This window comes from Macrosteles quadrilineatus, unplaced genomic scaffold (genome assembly GCF_028750875.1).
Source record: "Macrosteles quadrilineatus isolate MER2022 unplaced genomic scaffold, UCM_ALF_1.0 Scaffold_7__1_contigs__length_78375512, whole genome shotgun sequence".
NCBI lineage: Eukaryota > Metazoa > Arthropoda > Insecta > Hemiptera > Cicadellidae > Macrosteles > Macrosteles quadrilineatus.
The window spans coordinates 43202472-43224541 of record NW_026542600.1 but is presented as its reverse complement, the minus strand read 5'-3'; the positions used below and the strand labels follow the sequence as shown (position 1 = coordinate 43224541).

The 22070-nt window shown below is 37.2% G+C and overlaps 1 protein-coding gene across 1 annotated transcript; it reads right to left on the bottom strand.

Moving 5' to 3' along the window:
- Window positions 1-231: 231 nt before the first annotated feature.
- Window positions 232-10984, bottom strand: LOC128998410 (uncharacterized). Its single transcript, XM_054424529.1, has 6 exons — window positions 10882-10984; window positions 4406-4545; window positions 3001-3137; window positions 2180-2250; window positions 1440-1523; window positions 232-556 (listed from the first exon to the last, which is right to left on the bottom strand). The coding sequence occupies exons 2-6, from the start codon at window positions 4526-4528 to the stop codon at window positions 306-308; spliced, it is 666 nt and encodes a 221-aa protein (XP_054280504.1). The 5' UTR covers window positions 4529-4545; window positions 10882-10984; the 3' UTR covers window positions 232-305.
- Window positions 10985-22070: the final 11086 nt, after the last annotated feature.

Sequence of the window (22070 nt, the reverse complement as noted above, 5' to 3'; positions counted from 1 at the left end):
ACACCGTAAATATGGGGCTTTAGCCTTTAAATATTAATGTGTTTTGAGGGAAAGGGACTGAAATCAAAATTTCTTCTGTACAAACACAGCTATAATACTACGTAACTTACTTAGAAGTGTCACTTCTATAGGCAAGATTAGCTAGTTCTTTCTCTAGATTAGTGATCAATGAAAACAGAGAAGTTATTTAAAAATAACATTTATATGTAAAAGGATTTATTAATTACAAAATTGTTAAATATTATATCTTTATTTTGTACAAAAAATAGTATTCATTTAAAACCCAAATAGGAACGTGATTAGGTTCATCTGTACACTCCAATAGGTCCCGTAAAGCCGAGGGCCTTGTAGAACTGGTTGCCGGCGGTGGGGTTGAGGCAGTTCTGTTGAGTCACACATCTGTTAGGCAGCTTCATGGGCAGAACGTAGTACTCAAGGTCCGGCAGACAGTTGTCGGACACAATCTCCTCAACCTTCCTCAGACATGACAATCCAATGGATCGGCATTGAGCGGAGATTCCGTAAATGCAAGGAGAGCTTCCGTAGTTGTTGCAGTCTAGGGAGAAATGGGAGAGAGGTTAGAATTGCTTCAATACTTTACAGAAAGTTGGTAAACAAATGTGGTGCTGTGAGAATATGGGACGACATAGGACACTACGGCAGACAAGTTAGGTTAGGTTTCCTGCATTTGGAATACCTACCGTAAAATAACCTATCCATACAGCACACTGCAGCAGTAAAGTTTGGTCAGGTTTCCTGCGTTGGAACACCTACTGTAAACTAACCTACCCATAAAGTTCACTGCAGCAGAAAAGTTTGGTCAGGTTTCCTGCGTTGGAACACCTACCGTAAACTAATCTAATCATACAGCACAGTTACCTCGCATGCCACTACCTGAGTTAACCAAATCGATTAAATAGGTTAAAACCATGGCTAGTAACAAGAACAAAAAGAATCCATACACCCTGTCCAATATTATAATCTCATTACCTTGATCAGATATTTATAAAAAAGTTAAACTATTTTATTTAGTAATATTGGTTCTCAAAAACATTGTTATTGTATTCAATGTGTTTAAATTAAAAATAGTTAACGTGAAGTTCGTTTGATTTACCTCACCACTACCAAAGATTCAACATTTATGGATATTACTTTGCCTACATATTTTGGACCTATCAAAACCTAATCATGCCCAACTGTTTATCACATAGTATCCATTTCTTATTCAGCATAACCTGGACTGATTTAGTTGATTTTTCGTTAAAAAAGGTCCTTTATTGTAATTCCTTACAACATATCAACCCGCTTGTGATAGATAATCGTTTAGTAAATAAAATTATATAATACAAACCAAACAAAGTAAACTATTGAAACTATTGATGAAAGAGTTTTGTTGGTTCATCATCTATCAACTAATCTTATATATGTTATATACTTACTTCCAAAGTTGTTACAGCTGTAGACGAGGTAAGTATCACAGCCAGCATATCCGAAGTAAATTTCAGATGATGTGCAGTAAGGGTCTGAAACATTTTTTAGTAACTTTTTACAGTGATGAATACAATCAATAATAAAAACCGTCCTTTTGGATTTAAGACTTTTAGAGTAGTTTTTTGGAGGGGTTAAACGGCTTTTGTTCAATAGTAACATATATTCCAGTTATTCATTTTCGTTGAGCTTTTTAAAGTCTATACATTTTTAGCACTTAGTCAGTTCCATCAATAATATTGTTGAAAAGGTAGTGGATAATATGGTTGTTTTTGAAGTTTTCACAAATTAAAAGGCAATTGCAGCAACATTCAATTAAATCAAAAGGAAAATTAAACAGCATTTATGCAGGAAAGTGATTTTAAAGTTTAAACAACAAAGTAATGTTTTGATAGTAAGCAGATACTACACAAACATTCTTGTTAGTATATTCTTTAATTGTATAAGTGGGATTATATATTTTATTTCAATTTTTTTCAGATAACTTGCTCACCATAATATGTTATTTTTGGATTAAATGTCGTGGATACAATATAGGTACTTAGTATTAATTTGAAACTCTTTTGTAACAATAAAGTACCCAGCTTAAAACTACTTACAAGCTCCAAATATCTATAGTATTGATGGTATAATTACTTCATTGAAGCTAAAGCGATAGGCTTATAAACTTATCCACCTTATCAATACTCACTTGCGTATCTTTGAACACCCAAGTCGAATTGGGTACCGATGAAAGACACGACGTCGCTAGATCCGTCACAGCTAAAACATAATTTAGTGTTAAACTATCAGTTTCATTTGGTCATAGGAAATAGTTATTTCTATTCATACATCCTCATTAATAATTAGGTTAGCTGTGCAACGCGTTTGATTAGAAAAGACCTTCTGATGTAAATAGTTTATATATTTAATGTATTATGGATATTGGTTTATAATTAATCGGGCCAGTTTTGATCACTTCATCACCTGTGATTGCATACTATGTATTGTCATTTCAGTTAAACTTGCTATACAATTTCTTACGTGTTTGTTCGTTTATATGCATTATACAAATTAAAGAATATAGATACTCTTATTAGAAAATTACAATAGATATATGGATTTATTAAAAAGGTTTCATTTTCCCTAAACATTCTTACACACTTAAGGTCGCTTTGTGAGAATCATTAAACCCAGACATATTAATGTAATATTGGTGGTTGCAAGAACCAGGGGAGTGTCTGCAGACCTAAAGGTCATGTTCCTTCTATTAGATTATCCACCCCTTACCCTGGACTACTTCTAAAATAGGGTTTGATAATGCGTGACTGATTAATTAATACAAAACTATATGTTTATAAAGTTGAACAAATGAACCTGCCTCTTTTAATGCATTACAATGATTCAGTGGGACTGCTTTGCTTTGTATCCTTATTTGCTTGCCTTTTCAGCATCATAAGTTATTTCCTATGGCTTTAATGGAAATTGCTTTTTGTGACTTAATCAAGTAAGTACTTAACAAATTACACTTACAACACCCTTGATTCGTAGATCTGGAAGGTGTTAGGATCATCAGGAAGTGGGAAATAAGTGTAGCAAATGTTGTCAAGTAATGTGTTTTCTTCCGTCTTCGGGACGAAGGTTACGAACAGTGGTTGATCACAGTAGTTCTAAAATATGCAAAACAAAATTGTGTAACCACATTGCTCACTTAAGGAACCCACTTGTCATGTAATATTAAGTACACTTTAATACTTACTGTCTAAATTGCAATAAAAATATTGTGGTAAGTTGTATATGATTGGAGCTTGGTTGATGTTCAGAGATTAACATTTCAGTGTTAGGTTTTCTCTAAAATAGTGTTTTTTTGGCGCCATAGATTTTTTTATTTTTTGTAACGTTATGTTTTATTGCGTTATGAAACAGTGTTTTCACTTACACACTCCGCATATAGTTATAAAAGTTTGTTTCTTGTATGTTACAGATGTACATCCTATTAAAATACGGAACTAAATTTGCTGTGAGGGTTTTGTTTGATTTAAGAGCCCATAAAGTAGTAACGATTTCTTACTACATTTTAGAACAATATAATATTGGCTTTATTATAGAACATAAAATACACAGTTTTTTATTTAACGCTTAAATAAATTCAAATTGAAATAAAACAGAAAAATGCTAACTTTTGTTTTATCAGATCGTAAACATGTGTTCGTGGAGCCCGCAGTTTCAGTTGTCAAATTAATCCTATCAGCCTCAAATCAAGGGATAGGATCCGACTTTTCTAGGGATCTTGATTCATCAGCAATGTTGAAGATATGTTAAATTTGTACACAGAGGCAATTTAGTTCGGGGGAGTTCAATACTCCTGATGTACGTTTAGGGCTTGTGAACTTGTGGATGTACTACGTAAGATAAAGTAGTTGGGAAAACGCTTAACCTTTAAACACAAGTTCATTTAACTGAGAAATAACTGATAAAAACGCTTCTCATACTGCCAATAATTGTAGTTAAATAATAATCGAAGTTTGATAATAATTAATAAATCAAATAGAAAGTATTATCGTATGCTTTCAAAAGAATTTGAATGTGTCCACCTTGTACGGTTAGGCCAAGGCTCCACTAGAAAAACAGTCCATGCTGCAGGATCCATGACGTCACACTAGTGGATAAATTCATTGTCATTGCCATTCCCATATGTTTTAGGTAAATAAGCAAGCTGGCTGTTTGTGAGATTTTAATGGTGAGAGTTTAGTACAGTACAACTATCCACCACTGTGACGTAGTGCTGTGCTGCCCGCGCTGCACATGGCATGTTTTTTTTTGTTGGGGCCTTGGTTAGGCACAGAGGTAGTTAAAAGTTGATAGAGTTCAAAGGGTCTGGGCTGGTAAAAATAACCAATCAACAAATTGTTAATGAAATACATAAGCTGAACCATACTTCTCTGATGCTGCGATCGATGGTGTCGACGCTGAGGCAGCCACTGCGGTTGCCGCTGTAAGTACCTCTTTTGGCCAAGGCACACCCAGCCACCACTACCAACAGCGCTAACACTCGAACCATCACTTGCTGGAACCTACCTACAAACAACACTCTCAGATAAAAGAGAGTTCCAGTGGTTTTGTACGGTTGGGATCTTTGTTCTGAAATATTATATGAACAGATGACAAGGTACGTGTAAGTCTAGATAACACTGGCCGTAAGGAAATCACATAATTTACCAAAAGGGAAACCTTAAACGCTCATGGTTTTGTTAATAGTTTTATTGTTTCAATGAATTCTCAACTTTCATGTACATCCTCTTTTGACACATGAGATTTGTCATAATTATCAGATTTTTCTTTGGATCTTAAAACCAATTTATCCACTTATTAGATGAATTCGAGTTGTAATTTCGAACGTAAATAACTTCAAAGAACACAGCTGAAACGGGATTCTAGAATCCAGGATCTAATCAGCAAATGATGATATCTAATCAGCATATATTTCCTTATTTGAGTCAACTTGTTTTGAACTTGTCATAGTCGAACGAGTTTAAAAACTAGACCAATGTAAACACAACTATAGGACTGTCTCTGTTATTTTTAGTACTATGACCCTTTATTGTGTTGGTAGTTGGGCGTTTAAATTTTCTTTACCGATCGGTTGCTAGGAATGTCAAAGATCCTTAGATTTACAACTATCGTTATATTAAATATTTTACAGCGAAGTAAGAGAATACTGATTCCAAACTTCGTTTGCTCATTGATAAACAAAATATTCATTTTAATGTGGTCCAATCGCAAACTTTTTAAAAATTTCCCAGTATACGTTTAACACTGAATAGGCCTACTACAAGCTGTATCTTTCGGTTAAAGTAAAATACATTCAAACTTCTTGCTAGCTGATATGGGTAAAATTAAACGTTGTATAGTAAATTGTTTGCCCCCTAACACGTAATGGTAGGGAAGTAACTTTGTTAAAGCCGTTTAAAATCAAAGGGAATGTTGGCAAAATCAATTTAATTTAGTTAACTTATTTTTGTTTTATTTAAAAAGTGTTATTTTCGTGTCACGATACGGTCCCGTTTCTTTCTCCGTTTACTATGAAGTTAATTAGCGATTGACATACTCATACTTAAAATGTAGTTAGGGCCAAATCATAGTTTTGTGTTATTATAATTTTTGTAGAATAACATTAACAGGCAGCTTTTAAAATATCAGATAGGTTATATATTGAATACAGTAAAAAGAAAGTAAAAGGTTTTTTAAAAGAAGAGCCTATTAGATGAACACTTAAGTATTCATTTTCACCTTAAGATTGATATTCTCTAGGTTATTTCTAGGCTTATAACCACAAACAATCAACTATAATCTGGTCATTAACAGTCACATTATAGCCATTTATACGAGTAATATTTCAGAAAATCAAAGGAGGTTTCGACGACAGTTCAAAGTTGATTTAACATCCGATTGTTTAAATTGTAAAATAATCTATACAATATATATCTACATAATGGTAGTGATGTTTTGTTGATGGTCTTTTGTTATGGTTGTTGTATTGGAAACGGTGTCTAAAAAGTTTTAAAATTAGTTTATATAGGCCTACATTATGTATTATTAAAAAAGTTGATAGATAAATAGTAGATTATTATTAAAATATTATATTGATATCAGAGCATTTTGTTAAGGAAAAATATAAATCTCAATAAACACTGGAGAATCATGCAGCTGACCGATTTGTATTTAACATTTCAAACAAGACCTACTTTGCATTGTTTGAAGTAAAAACTTTATCAAGTTAAATGTTTTTCTAAATTAAATGATTTATATTACCTGTCCGTCAGTGATCCTATTGTCATCGTAGGCGACCGGTTTCGGGATTAAAATCCCATCATCAGGCGGTTAAATATTTCATTTCACTCAAATTGAGGTCGTCGGTAAACACAAAAACTCGCATATGTTTTGTACTAATATTGGTAACTGGCCAGAACAGGACACTACAACGCGGCACGAGTAGATGCGTGGTCATGACTGACTTATTTACTTATGAGCGTGTTTTTGTGTTTACTGGCGATCTTAATTTGAGTGAAATGACATTTTTAACTGCCTGATGATGGGATTTTAATCCTCAAACCGGTCGCCTAAGACGACAATAGGATAACTGACGGACAAATAGTATAAACCATTTAATTCAATAAGTGATCCTGGACCACTAAGCATAATGTTTTTCTAATCACTTGGTAAATTGTTCGTAAAGAATTAACATGAACTATCAGTATACTAATGTTCGAGTCGGGGTCCAAAGGGTTTAAACCAATCTAAACTCTACTAAACAAAGTATAATGGTGACAATATATTCTGAAATATAGATGAAATACAGGGTGACACAAAGGAACCGGACGTTTTTTAAATAAGTAGTACACAGTAGTTAAAAGGAATAAACTGGATTTAATACTGTACATAGTGAGGTAAACATTTGCCATTTGTTATAAAACCGTCATTATTTGAAAATGACGTCATGCAAATGGCGGCCATGTACTTATCTACAAATGTTCATTCTGGTCTGAAAATCATCTGAAACTCGGGTCAGGAGGTTCAATGCCTTTTGATATCTTCTATGATTGCAAACTTCAAATCCCCTAGAGTAGTTTGTGAGCATGAACACGCTCCTTAAGAAACCCCCAAAGGATATAATCACTAGTGGACAAGCCGGGTGATCTTGGCGGCCACGGCATGTCACCAAAGCGAGAAATCACCTTAGGAAACATTCATTCAATACTGCTCTCTTTCTGGCAATGTTTTCGGGTGTTCTCGAAGTTCTGACAAGGCCTGGTGGTTTCTTTCTTGTTATATTCCCAGTTGTTCGGAACCCTGAAACCCATCTTAATAGCGTATTTCAACTTGGAACCGTTCCATGGCGTTCAATATTAAAATGTCGACTAAATTCCCGCTGGATTTGACGACGGATTCACCATTTCGGACCAAAGTGTCGTATGCGAAAACGCGATGGTCTATGGTCCACTGAGCCACTTCAACAAAAATGGCAAGCCTTACTGAAGGTAATGACATAACTTCAATCTTCCTATCACGTGCAACCACAATGGAACAGCTGTTTAAAAAACGTCCGGTTCCTTTGTGTCACCCTGTATATTCGGATTTGACAAAACAAGTAGTCATAAGAACTGTAGTTTAGAATGTCATGGTAGTGCTTATCTGATAGCTAAAATAGCATCTCAAAGCTACCTTAAGCTGGATAAAGGTGTCATGACAAAACTATGATTGGAGGAACCTTTAAAAATCCTTTCAAAAATTCTTGAACGTACCAAAACCCGTTGAGGAATTTTGTTTGAACTACTTGAACAAAAATGTTGAGTAAACAGTTTTTTTTGGTTTTTTTTTTGCTAAAATTAGATTGGATATTATAAAGGTCGCGAAGGGTCGTGGACTCGATATTAATTCTAAGACCTGCTCCCGATTGTATTCAATGATTCTCACCTAATAATTGTTACTGCTTGGCACTTGCAGGGACGTGGTCCCGATTGTAATATTTGTAAATATGGATGGATAAACCGATTTTAATTTCGTTTCCTTTTCCGTTCCTACATCAATTGACTAGCTGGTAAAGCTATCAAGAGATAGCATAGTAATCATTAAAATATGAAACTTATACAAACGTCCGTAACGTATACTTTGGCACAAAAGATGATCATTTTTTAGTTTTCCTTTGTTAAAAAAGGTTTACATTGTGAAATGCTGACTCATCCAAATAAGTTTTATTTCGGGTTGTTATAGTTTCCGACGATGGTCATCCCTGTTTTCCATAGTGACAATGTGCATAACCTAGCCCAAAATCTGTGTGTGTACCTTAACAGATGGTTGGGCTATTGGTTAGAAACATTGAACATTGTGTTTCTCTTTAATCACATTCACGGAGACTTTCCAAAGTCACTTCCTGAACATCATGATGCAAAACTGAATGCAACATTAGTATAAAAAACTAAAATCTTCTCCAGAAACCATTACTTATCATGGAATAGTAACATTTTCACCCTATCAGTCTCACATAATTTGACTTTGTATATAATTTGTGTAAGGCAGCATGAAATAACTAGGATAAGGTTATTGTTATGATATACAGTACTTAAATTGAAATTAAGGTTGTGCGATGCACCTGTAGGGTGCGAGCAAGTTTTTGCACAACATATATTTATTTCTTGCTGTGTACCAATTTAACATAGTAGCCACAAAAGTTAATGTGGAAATGTTTAATCGTCACCAATGAAAGGCCAATGAGAGGCATTTGTAGTCTAATCCTAAAAATCGGTGTACCACGATAATGACAACTTAATAAAACAGAACAGTATTTGTTATCGTTTAAACAAAGTTCAAAGTACTATTATAATACAGTGTGTAAATTAAGTATTGAAACAAATCTGTATTTTTAAAACCGAAATAGATAGAAATATTCTGTTTGTGGAAATAATTGTTAACAAACTTTCCGCAATTTTTTACAACAAAATATTTTTTACCCCCCTAACAGGGTAGGGGGTAGGGGGTGACTCATTTTTTCAAATAGGAACCCCTATTGAGTGACCCCTTATTTTGAAGGACTTGTCAAAAGAAATACAATGACGCAAATCCGAGGTGGAATCTCACCCCTTAATAGCGGTTGCTATTTGAAAAAAAAGTCACCCCCTACCCCCTACGCTGTTAGGGGGGTAAAAAATATTTTTGATGTAAAAATTGTGGAGCCTTTGTTAACAATTATTGCCACAAACAGAATATTTATATATATTTCGGCTTTAAAAATAGAGATTTGTTTCAATACTTAATTTACACACTGTATAAAACTAACAGAAAGTAAATAAAAGAAACGTCCTATAACACTTAAAACATATATTTACGCGTATACTGTTACTCACAAGACGGTAAATATACAAAAAAGACGGTAAGTGGTAAAAAAACTAAGGTGCTGGTGGAGGATAAAACTACACTTGTTTTGCAGTGCAGTAACAAAATAAAAACAAGGTTGGAAAGCATGATTCCGCAAGTGTAATGTAGAAGTATATATTAAATAATCCCAACAAACATGTTCAAATGTATGTGTACTTTAAATGATTTCATACGATAGAATGTTATATACATTGTTATTTGCATAGTAAACAATTCTGAATAATCTTTTGACGTTTAACTCCCAAACATTTGTCAAATATGTTATTAATTTAGTTTGCATCTATTAAGTTTAGTTTTCATTATGTTTTACCTTTGAAATGCAAACGAACAGTTTAATTAATAAAGAAATTCAATAAAGGAACAATGAAGTAATTATGGGTAAACATATTTATTTAACTATTTATCTAGCTAGACCTATTTAGAATATATTAAATGCTAGCAAATATTTCTTAATAATTCAGTTTTCATGAACAAACAGGTCGGTGACGCTTGCTTGGAAGTGTAATTAAAGGTTTTGTTTTGTTTTACAGCAACGCAATGCTAAATCCATACAAAATTAATAATACATTTTGCCATGCGTTTTATATTTTATTTCAAAGAGTGTACTAAGAATTCGTAACCATTTTAATAAATTAAAAATGAATAATGAGATCGACTAGGAACAATTAATATTCATTCTATAAGATATCCGTATAACATTAATCGGATTGATTAAGATATTCTTACATACAACTAAATTGATTTTCTCAAATATATAAGCAGCACGAATTTTTTAACGGACGACGCGTTTTATCTTATGAATTTCTTGGCTAGCCACCATTGAAAATAGGAACACAAGTACCAATATACTAATAGAGCAGCGTTTGTAAAATCTAGGCAATATAAAATGCGTTATATTAAACATCTATAAAACTATGTTAGAAGTTTTTTTATGGAATTTGCAAGGCCATCTCTTACTACCACCACAATGTAAACCAAAAAGGAACAACGGAAAAGGTTTTGCTCCGTTTGGTAACCATTGTTTATATAATTTTAGTTTTAATTTAAATATACTAATAGAAATTTATAGTTCAGCGATTTTCATAAGCCGTACCAAATATAGTATGTTCAAATTTTTATTGTTATTTAGTGGTCTTGCAATTAAATTTGTCATAAAATAACTCGCTTGGACCGATATAACCTTTTTTGAATAGTTAAATCACTGTATCGAATGAATTTTAATTTGCTTATTTAGTCGAAGAGATTTGACGCATCCAATGTACATATTGCCATTTCAATAGGTGTATAAATAAAAACTCAGATCAAACCTAACCTCAAAATGCGTAATTTAAATTTAATTCTTCCGTAAAAACCAATAGCTATAGATTAAGCTTACTGTTAAAGCCATATCCTCTGTTTCGATTAATATTATATTACAAGATTTATAATTATTTTCAATCAAATACATATAATAAATGCATAAAATAATCTAAAAATACTTACAGTTTTAAGAAAATAAGTCCCTAAGGCAAGTGCGATGCAACCTAACTCAGAACAAACCCCTGCTATCAGTGTTTACCTCTTTTATACGGGGCATAAATTATATAAATGAAGTACTGATTATTTTGTTTGCTTTATCTTTGGCGTATATTTGCTGTAAAGGAACTGTAGAAGAATACTTGGGTACTCTATGAAGCTAGGAATATCGTCCATAAAATAAATTCTGAGAAACACAAACATTGTTTGGAAAAGGTGTTTAGTGTGGTCAGTTCAAGCCATGCAAGTCTTATGGGGTGTAATATGAGTAGATGGGCTATATTGGACTAATTTATAATGGCACAAAGAGTAAATTTAAAGTTAGAGTGCAATATTTAAATCCACTGCTAGGTAAAATTTAGTTGGGCCATTCAAAAACATAATTAAAGAGGATTGATTTATATACGACGTTTCACGATAAAGCCATACAGCTTTTATCATAGAATGGTAAAATAATTTCATTTATAATTATTGAGTTCCAGCTAGTTTGAAGAAAAAAAAACTAGTATAAATATTACCAAATTACCTGAACAATTTTGAATACGATGTACATTAACAGGTTTGAATGATAAAAACTTAAATAAAAGTGCCTATGATAGTGAAAACATGTAAACAGTTACTACGGCCAGCATTCTGACTGGTTTAAAAGCCATTATTTCTTGAAAATGTCGCTATACCGCCAAATCTTTAGTAGCATTATCGGCTTCCCTTGAATAAATAAGTAAAGACATTTCTTTTGGTAATTCTTGAAAAAGTGGAAGCTGTCCCAGAGATTGGAAGGTAATGCAAATTTGTCGTTTTAGTCACAGGATCTTTGATTGGCCTGATTAAATCTAATGTTTGAAATTTTATCGCTTTTGGATTTTTACGGATCACACAGTATTAGAGTCTCAACTCGTCATAATAGTAATGATTGTTTATTTAATAACAAAATAAAAGTACTATTTTGTTAATTGATCTAAATTTATTCAATACAATACTAATATGAATTGTTTTTTTACCACTGAAAGGTTGTAACAAATGTATTAATTTGCTGCACGTTTGCAAACATGATTTCCTTTTAGTTTATAAGCTATACACTTTAAGCTAACATTTTACATCTTAATGTAGAAAAATATCTGCTCATGGTTGCAGGTTTTGTTTTGTTTTTTAGTGACTTCTCCAATAGGGAAGTAGCTATAACCGTAGGTGGCCTGGTGAGACCTCGAACCGGGGCAGATTTACTTTTCTTTTTGATCACACAGGAGACCAAAAATACTTTTTGTTGAAATGGTTTTATATTTATGTGTGTGTGTGTGTGTGTGTGTGTGTGTGTGTGTCCGTGAGCTTAAACGGGATAAACTTAAATGAGTTCGCAAATCAGCAAGATTAGTTAAAGAGAACAGAGTGTTATGGGGTTCGATATTTTTCAAAAATTAGTTTCTCCAAATGTTTACGCTTAATACATGGAAATTCCCAACTCTCATCACATCCATCGTGTAGAGCTTAACGAAAACAAACAATTCATTATTTTGAAGATTATTATACAATTAAGGTTTACAGTGAAAGTAAAAAAAAACTTTGCATTAAAAATCCTATGTTATGCTTTGTGGAGGAAAAGTAAACTGTTGTAGTTTGGTTGTCTATGGACATATTTTGATCAAATTTAGCATATTTCTTCATCAAACGAAATACTAACAACATGTTAAAAACAAAAAACCTTTTTACCCAACCTTTAGTAGCAAACGCAAGTACTCGTTAAAACTAATGTTGTGTAAATAGGGGATGAATCTGACAAGTTACATCCATACATGTATACAAGACATACATTAGTACAAATTCAATCAGGAAATTAAATTCATTTATTCTGTAGGTTTGATGTAGTGGGGTGGGGTTTAATTTTGAAACATGGTACTATTAATATAAAACTCTCAGAAAACAAGAACAACTTTGTTAGTTCTGTTAACATGACTTTGTTAATCTTTAAAATCAATTCATTATTGATTCTTTATAAGGATATCCTTTAGAATCCCTTTAGACGATTGCCTAACAATGTTTTTACTTTGAGCCTAGAATAGAAAAACACGCAGTATTTAAAAAAATAATTCTGTAATGCAGTCCCCTTTTTTATATGTAATTCTTAAAATTTTACATATTAAAAAAAATACTATGCGTGAAGTTGCAAAAGCTAGTTTTTCACTTTTCGTATATTCTGATGTGTGATACAACACGATATTACTTAAATTCAATTCAACCTTAGGCAGACTCAGCTTTGCCATGTATTTGGTATTAAAATACTAACCTTGTTCATTAAATGATCATCAAACCCCACGACAGAATGACCACACTGACACCGAAGCGTCACTCGGGTTAGGTGCGTCACCCGACGTAGGTCATAGTCCAATGCCCGAGAAACACAATGCATGTACTACACTAACACTATGACAGTGACACACGTCAGTGTCAACGCCGCGTTTCAAAACATATGACGTTACATTGGTCAGTGTGACGTACCAAATCGATTAATTTTCATAGCATCTCTTCTAAGACACATTTGTTGTGAGTAGTCGGCACTTTGCGAGTAATAATGAACGCAAATAAATGAATAAGTTTGTAAAGAAGAACTCGCCTTTGGCTCGCTGGGGGCTCCGCCTCCAGGCCCTCTAGCTGTTAGTCGTCATTAGTATATTACAGTTTTGTCGCTTTTGTCGTTTTGTAGCTCCACTTCAAAGCACCTCTTATACAAAAGTTCTCTGTAAAAAAATGCTGTAAGAGATTAGAATAGGTTTGTAAGGGGTTATTAATGGTAGGCGCTTTAATTATTCGTTTACAGTCCCATCATAATAAAGCAGTTAAATTGATCGTCACTAATAAAAAGTAAATAAAATATTGCAGCAAGAGGAGATCAAGTAAGCCACTAAAATATTGCAGATTTAGCTTTAAAACCAATGAAAGTAATAATAGGCCCCCAATGTGGGTTGGTGGCTAATTCGGAGCAGTTGGTAAGTAAAGTTAGCCGATTGAGTTTGTAAAGGTTTTTGGTAAAATTGAGTTAGGGAGAGTTAGGGAATAGGTAAAAAAGTCTATAATATTAGTCCTCCAACTAGAAATGTTCAACCTTTGTAGTGGCAAGGCATTTTTGGCAATTTCGCAGCCATATTTTCGAAAATTCATCTAAACTAAACCAACAGAGCAAACGTCATGGTCGTCATGTAAATTTTGTTTCAAATTTTAGCCCATTTAGTGTATTGTCAACCTAGTGGTGGGCTACATAGACGGGCGACTGACTAGCTTAGTATGATAAACAACTCATACTGAGTTGATACGGTTCAACTCGTAAGTCTACTCAAAAAATGGTCATGGACCCAGCAAACACTTAGGCCTTTTCATTTTTCTTTCCTCCTGCTGCACTTTTTGGACGCCAAAAGTTTCTTTCTTGAACTTTTGGAATTAAATATTATTGATTGATCTACAATATATTTGTATTTTATACATATTCAAATGCGTATCTTCGTAAAGTTGTTCATGTGATCATGCTTCACGGATGATTGAGTTGAGCCGAAGGAAATGTTATAATACTGTTGAGCTTTGCAATGGCACTGTGTACTGTTCTACATTATGCTATCCAGTGTCCTTATTCCGTTGCAAAGCACGGGTAAAGCTTGTAATTAAATATTACAAGTCCCTTAGGTTCACTGTATAAAGTACTTTTTCATTCGTTTATTTAATTCAATTTCAAGGTTACTTTTTCCCTTTTAACTCTGTAATGGTTTGTTGAAAATCGTGTCATATATTTATATTATTTTAAATCTTGGTGGAAAGTAACAGAGAATAAAAGTAACCATGGGATTGCAGCGCAGCTGGAACAGCTTATTCTGCACCCCCATTCACAGGTCCTTATTCTTTGTCAAATCCCAGGTCCTTTGTGAACCATGAGATCCTTTTGACTATGGTGACCCGTTCTTCCCTTTGATATCCAGTCGATAGGCCAAGCGATCTCATGCGCAGATCTCGTAGGGCTGGAAACATAAATATCACGTGGAATGCTGTCTCCTCCTCCTCTCCACATTTCCTACATAAGAGGCTTTCAACTTGAATTCCCATCTTGTGTAAATGTCCACGGAATACCCAATGGCCGCTAATAAAGCCAACCACCTTCCGCAGGGTCTTCCTTCTCAGCCCAAGGGCATCTGCCGCTATCACACCAGTAAGTGCCTGCAGCAATCTCTTTGACCGTACACTGCCTTCTGTTTTTTCCCAGCTCCTTCGATGTTCTATGCCCATCCACTGGCAAACAGCTCTCCGTGCTGTGCTGTAAGCAATGCCACACGTCGGCTCTGGGCCCATGAGCGGGCTTTCAGCTCCTTTGTTTGCCCACTTGTCAGCTCCCTCATTGCCAGCAATACCTTTGTGCCCTGATGATCCTGTCGTTCTTTCCCAGGGCTTTCATGGCCTGATGACAGTCCCATACAGCCTTGGAGGTAAGTTCAAAACTGGCAAGTGCCATTACTGCTGCTTTGCTGTCCGAGTTCATGTATACAGTGTGGCCTATAAGACCACGCTTCAAACACACTCTTGCACACTCGTACAGGGCAACAACTTCTGCCTGGAATACAGTGGCCATTTTTCCCAGGCTTACGCAGAACTGCGCCATGGGTCTGACTCCATAAATTCCAGCCCCCGTGCCCGTCGGCTTTTTCGAGCCATCCGTATACCAAATGATCCCCCCTTTCATGTATTCAGGTTCACCCTTGTCCCAGGCATCCCTGTCAACAATGTTGACATTGTATGGTTTTTATAGATCTGTGATCTTCAACATCCTGTCCGGTAGCATTTCCAAGGTGTTCATCTGCACCTTGTCTACAATTATTGTGTGCTAACTGGAGGCATTATACTTCCAGTTGCCACTGCAAGCCATTCTGTAGGCTGCTAACCTTGCCTCTCCTTTCACAATGATGTCGAGAGGTGGCAGGTTTAGCACTACTTCCAGGGCTGCAGTTGGAGTGCCTCTCAGGCTCCTGTGATGCTAAGGCATGCCACTCGCTGGATCTTTTGTAGTCTCTTTACAGCAGTAGTTTGCATTACCTTGGTCCACCAGACCACCGAACCATACACCATCATCGGTCTTGCAACCCTAGTGTATAGCCAGTTAGTCATTTGTGGACTTAGACCCCAGGTCTTCCCAACAGCCCACCTCATCATCATAAGTGTGGTCTGAGAGCGTTGCGTTATGTGTGCCAAATGGCTGTTCCAGGTGAGCTTGTCGTCCAGCCTTATTCCTAGGTACTTGAACTCTCTCTTAACCTGGATCTGATTACCGAAGCGATATCAACATTTCTCTTCCTTGTAAATGGTACCATTACAGTCTTCATTGGATTGACACTCAGACCTTCCTGGTTACACCACCTCTCCACTATGGACAATGCCCTCTGCATGAGTTCCAGGCAAGTGTTTATAAATTTCCTCTTATTAATACAACAATATCGTCAGCATATCCTTGAGCGTATATGCCCTGTACATTGAGCTCGGACAGGAGATCGTCGACCACCAGGTTCCACAGATTTGGTGACAAGACGCCACCCTGTGGACACTCTCTTTGGGCCTTGACCTCTCTCATCGTCCCACACAGAGAAGCTTGCGCTCTCCTACCTTCGAGCATGTTGCCTATCTACCTCACTACGGTGATTTCCACATTTCTTGACAACAGCTTTGATACAATAGAGCGAGTACTAGTGTTGTCAAAAGCTCCTTCTATATCAAGAAATGCAGCCACCACTATTTCCTTATTCGAGATAGCATTTTCAATCTTGCTAACTAACCTATTTCTCCATGGTCTTCAGGGGAAACGATGTAAGGCTGATTGGTCTGAAAGCCTTAGGCACAACATATGTGTCCCTTCCAGGCTTCGGTATGAATACTACCCTTGAGGTCCTCCATGCTGTTGGTATAACTCCACTGGCTAAGCTGGTCCTGAAAACACGCACCAAGAGGAGTATCAATTGGTCCCCACCTTCCTGCAAAAACACAGGATAGATGCCATCGGTACCCGGAGCTTTAATTGGTTGAAATGCCCTAAGAGCCCATTTAATTCCGTTAAAGGTAATCACAGCCCTAGCGCAAGCCCAATCTTTCCTTGCCGTCCGCACCCTAGTCTCTATTTCCATCTCCTCCTGAACTGTGCTCTGTGGTTGCAAGGATCCTGAGAAGTGAGCGCTCAAAAGGCTCTCCAGCGCTTCTTCTGGGCCGTCCATATATGTGCCATCCTCCTTAAGCATAGTTCCTGGAGGATTGGCCTGACCTCGAGCTAGTACTCTATGAAGCTTTGCACATTCAGAAACACTCTCCATGTCCTGACAGAATTTTCTTCATGACTCTTTCTTAGCTCTTCTAATTGTCCAATTTTAAACAGTGAGCATCTTTGAGTAGTTGTTCCAATTTCCCGTACGGTTTGCTACATTATACAGTCTGCGAACCTTCCTCCTCAGAGCTTCTAACCCACTATTCCACCAGCAGGCTTGCCTGCGCATGTTCTTTTCAGTCTCCGGGCACGCTTCTTGGTACGAGCTTAGTATGGCCGCATTTAGAGAATTCGCCATACTCTCCACCCCATGCTCTTCTGGTTCTTTTAATTGTCTTAGTCTGTCCCCTAGCACCTCTCGATACTGGTTCCAGTCTGTCCTTCTTACGTTCCTATAGGTCTCTTTTGTACAGATCGAACCTATAGTGAATTCAATGTAACTGTGATCCGACGCTGAGTGGTCATCAGATATTTTACAACATTTGTCGCCGCATAATTACTGGATAAGGTTATGTCTAAAACCTCTTCCCTTAGTACCACCCCTCTCCTATGTCTAAAGCTTGGTTTGGATCCGTTGTTGAGTATAACTAAATTAGATTCAGCTATAAAACTTAACAAGCTCTCACCTCTCTCATTGACGTTGCTGCTGCCCCAGGCCACATGATGGGCATTGGCGTCGCAGCCCAACAGCAGGTGTCTCCTTTCCCAGGCTCCATATTCAACAACCATCCTCATTTCTCTGGTTGGTGGTGGTTCCTGAGAGTCATATGGCAGGTATACTGACACAAGAAGGATTCTGACGTCACCGTCACCCATCTGCCCGTATACCTCGGTCACGGCACAATCCCTAGAACAGATATTAGTGACTTTCAGTGTCTTAATATCTCTACCGACAAAAATGCAAGCTCTAGGTTTGTCACTGTCAGTATCATATATCAACTCACCTTTTGCGGTGCCCATCCCCATGATTCTACCTCCTGCCGCCCATGTCTCCTGGATCAGAGCCACGCCTATGCGGTCGGCAAGAATTTTCTGGCAAAGCGTAGCCGTAGCCGCCTTGCTGTGTTGGAGATTTATCTGGAGAACCGCAACCATCCTCTACTTGTGGGGATCCTTGCTCCCATGCAACCTGAAGGTTACCCTCTCGCAACCCAGGAATGGGCGCATCGCAAGAGACTTCAGCTTCTGCAGGGAGTTTTCGTCAATTATCATGAGAAGGAATTGTTCGCTAGGGTTTAAGTTTCCTCCAACAACCGCCTAGTGGTCTATGTCAAGGTCATTCTGCAGCTTTAGGCCCTGCATCACGTCCTTCTTGGTCGTTGCCCCCGTTGTGGTGGGAAAAAACGCTGATACCTTCACAGCTTTCACAAGGTCTTTGGCTGGGGCAAGCTGTAGCGAGTAACCCTCAAAGGGGCTCAGCTCCTGAACCTGCTTGACCAGCCAGTCCTTTGTGGTTGCGTTAGTATAGCCGACCACTAGGCATCCGCCTTCAAGATGGCAGCTGCTTATTCTGACGTCTTTGCCACGAATGGCCCGTCTGGACAGCTCCCCCTTGATTTTATTGGCTTCAACCTCTGTCAGTTTCCTGTTCGGGTGTTCAGTTCTGGCGATTGCCATCTTCTCCACGGACAGTGTCTCCGAATAGGTGGGTGTTGGTGTTCTCTGTGAAACACCCAACCCCTCTCTCTCCTTCGTCCTCGACTTCTTTTTCTCACCCCCAGCATCCTCAGGTGTCAGGTGCTCTTGCCCCCTCTTTCCACCTGTCCTTCTGGAGGCTTCAATAGAGTCGGCTTTGGGAGTGCCGCCCTCACCCTGCTTTTCCCCCACATCCTGGTTCCCAGGGGAACCGGCTTTGCCGGGAGCAGAGTTCGGGTGCTTGGCAGCCCACGCCAGCCTCCTATCACTTCTGGATATCACCTTTTCGAATTTGGCTGGCTAAAGCTTTCGCTATCCTCCGTCTTCGTAGCTCTCCCCTGGAAAGTCGTTTGTTTTTTCGTTCCTTTCCAGTTTCTGGTAGCTTGTCTTCATCATCAGATTTTAGTAGGCCTTCCTCCTCCATTTGGGTCGGATCTTCTACGTTTACATTAGCAATAGGAGTGCATTCGACCTGTCGGTCACACTCTTCTTGCTCATCAGTCTTGGTTTTGTCAGTTTGCTCACTAACTATTTTTTTGGACATCCATTTTGTTCCCACGAGTACCGGGTATCTAATGGTCCACTTCCCCAGTGACCCGATTACAGAGGTAAGGGGTTTATACGACTGGGTTCCCCCTGGTTCCCAGAAGGCTCCGTTTCAGACACTGAGTATTAGGCCCCCAGTGCCGCAAGGCTCTCAGCACGGGTCGCATTCCACCTTAGCCCAGGGCCCGTAGTGCTCAGACACAGCTATGGCTATGACTGAACGTCTGGGTGAGCGTCCTGCTCTAAGAGAAGCAAGCCTCGTCTCAGACCAGTACGAAACACCCAGTTCTGGTGGTGCTGCTGCCCCCCCCCCCCCCCCCCCACCAGAGAGTCATTCGGGACTTTAGCCTAGATCCGCCGAGATCAGCGTGACAGGGGAACAGCCGTTTTAAGGAAACAATCCTCTGGTAACCACACTAAATGCGGTTTTTACAACCTTTAACAGTTACGATAATAACAACTCAAAATAACATAGTACATCTGATCTGGCAAATTAATTACAAGATCAATCAATTATAGAGAGTTGGCCGGTACTATTGACATTTTCCTAACCCTTAGTGATAGCAGCTGCAATAAGTTTTTACGGTTTTGAAAAGCAGTTCCAGAGTTGAAACGTGGTATGAAGATGTCTATAATGCAGAAGAAAATCTGGTAAAAAATCCCGAAAAAACTGGTAAGTTCCCTTTGATTCAGTTCTCAACACTAATGTACTAGTTAAATGTAAAAGGTTTAAGAAATAAGTATTAGTTTATATATTAAAGTCGCTTTAAATTTTCGTAATATGCTATTAGAAAGATATTGAACAACCTTGTTCTAGACCTGGCATCAGATTCCAAGCTGATGCCACCAAATTGTTCCCGCATGATGTTGTTGCTCTTACATGTATTCACAAAGAAATCCTTCAGCTAACAACAAGTATAAAATTACTATAAGTACTATAAGTGGTAAATAAAGTAAAGTAAAGTACTATAAGTACTAGGTTTTTAATTCAAACACTTTTATCACATTCTTTGGCTATTTGCATCATTAAAGGCGTTTTGGTTGGCTATTGAGTCCGAGAGATATGCAAGACTGATTTTACCTCTTTTAAGAATACATTTTTGTTCAAGTATTAACAACTTACTATTCCGCTTTTGATTTTCAATGTGTAAAACAAAAAATGGACAACTAAAATGGGTGTCAAATTTTTGTTCACAAACTTGTCTTGTATTGAATATTTAGGTCATGGTTGTAACTAACTGTGAAGTTTGAAAACTTTGGCCTTATGACTAGTTGCTCTGCCCGTGAATCGCAACGGTGAGTGAACGCAGAGAAGATATGTGGTTATTTGCCACCTCAAGCCGAAGTGCTGGGTAATTGGGTGTTTTTTCTTGATGTAAATCAATTTCCATGACCTCTAAAAATACTCATACATGTGTTCCAAAAACAAAATACTCTATAGACGAATATTTGACAATTGGAACGCATAAGACTCCTTCAAAGCTGTATGGTTCTTGTTTCACGTAATTGGAGGTAGTACTCGTATGCAACAACAAATACTGTATTGTTTAATATGGAAGACTTACTTATCAAGGACTTGCTAGGTGTGCGACTTACGACTTTCTCAAAAGTTCGTGCTCCTTATTGGCCTTATATACAGGAAAGTTCAATGAAATGTACTCACTTTTTTGGAATCTATATATTTGACGCTATAATCAGAAAAACAAACTACAATCATAGAACGATTATTATTAGTTATTAATATCACTCGAAGTTTTCAAAATGACCACCATAAGCTGTTTACAACGGCAATGACGTAGAACTGAAGACTGAACTGCAACCGTCAGTGTTTGTCAGTAATAACAGCACAGGACGCTGCGATGTTGTCTTGTTACTAGTTTATTGTAGCTGGTTTCTGTCTGTACACTTTCCGGTACATATGCGTTTGCTGATAAATTTGTGTGGTCTTACGAGGCACAGTTTAAACTTAAGAGTTTAACAGTTTAGGGCTGTAAACTGTCACAATTATTGTGCCTACTGGGCCGCTGAAAATCCTCATGTTCGTGTAGAAAAAGCTGCAAATCTACCCGAGGTTGATGTTTGGTGCGGGATCTCATCACGTGTACCGGACAATGATTTTCCTATTAGCAATGAAATATTTTACTTTCAACAAGATGGAGCTACCTCACTGCCATCGAGATGTCAGGTCGTACTTGGACAATGCGTTGCCAGGAAGGAGGATGGGTCACAGAGGCTCTGCTGCCGAGTGTCGACCTCAGTAACCAAATTTAACACCGCTAGATTTCTACCTATGGGGGACTGTCAAGAATGAAGTGTATGTACAGAAACGAGCTACAATCAACGAGTAACTAGACAACATCGCAGCGTCCTGTGCTGTTAATACTGACGAAACACTGACAGTTTTAGTTAAGTCTGCAGTTCTGCGACATTGCCGTTGTATACAGCCTTATTGTGGTCATTTTGAACACATTCCGCGTAATATTTACGCATAATACTCGTTCTATGATTGTAGTTTGTGTTTCTGATTTAAAGCTTCAAATATAGCCTATAGACTACAAAAAGTGAGTACCTTTTATTGAACTATCCTGTACATATATAATTTATATACAGAGTAGAAAAAAATCCCGGGACTGTTTAATATTTCAAAAAGTAGTAAAGATAGAGCTTCACAGTACACAGTTACTGGGCATTAAAATCA

Excerpts from the sequence above, each read along its gene's own strand:
- LOC128998410 (XM_054424529.1), bottom strand. The coding sequence starts at position 4,528 with ATGGTTCGAGTGTTAGCGCTGTTGGTAGTGGTGGCTGGGTGTGCCTTG. Across the intron at positions 3,138-4,405 it reads TCGATCGCAGCATCAGAGAA|AACTACTGTGATCAACCACT; the intron begins GTATGGTTCAGC and ends TGCATATTTTAG. Across the intron at positions 2,251-3,000 it reads ATCTACGAATCAAGGGTGTT|CTGTGACGGATCTAGCGACG; the intron begins GTAAGTGTAATT and ends ATTATGTTTTAG.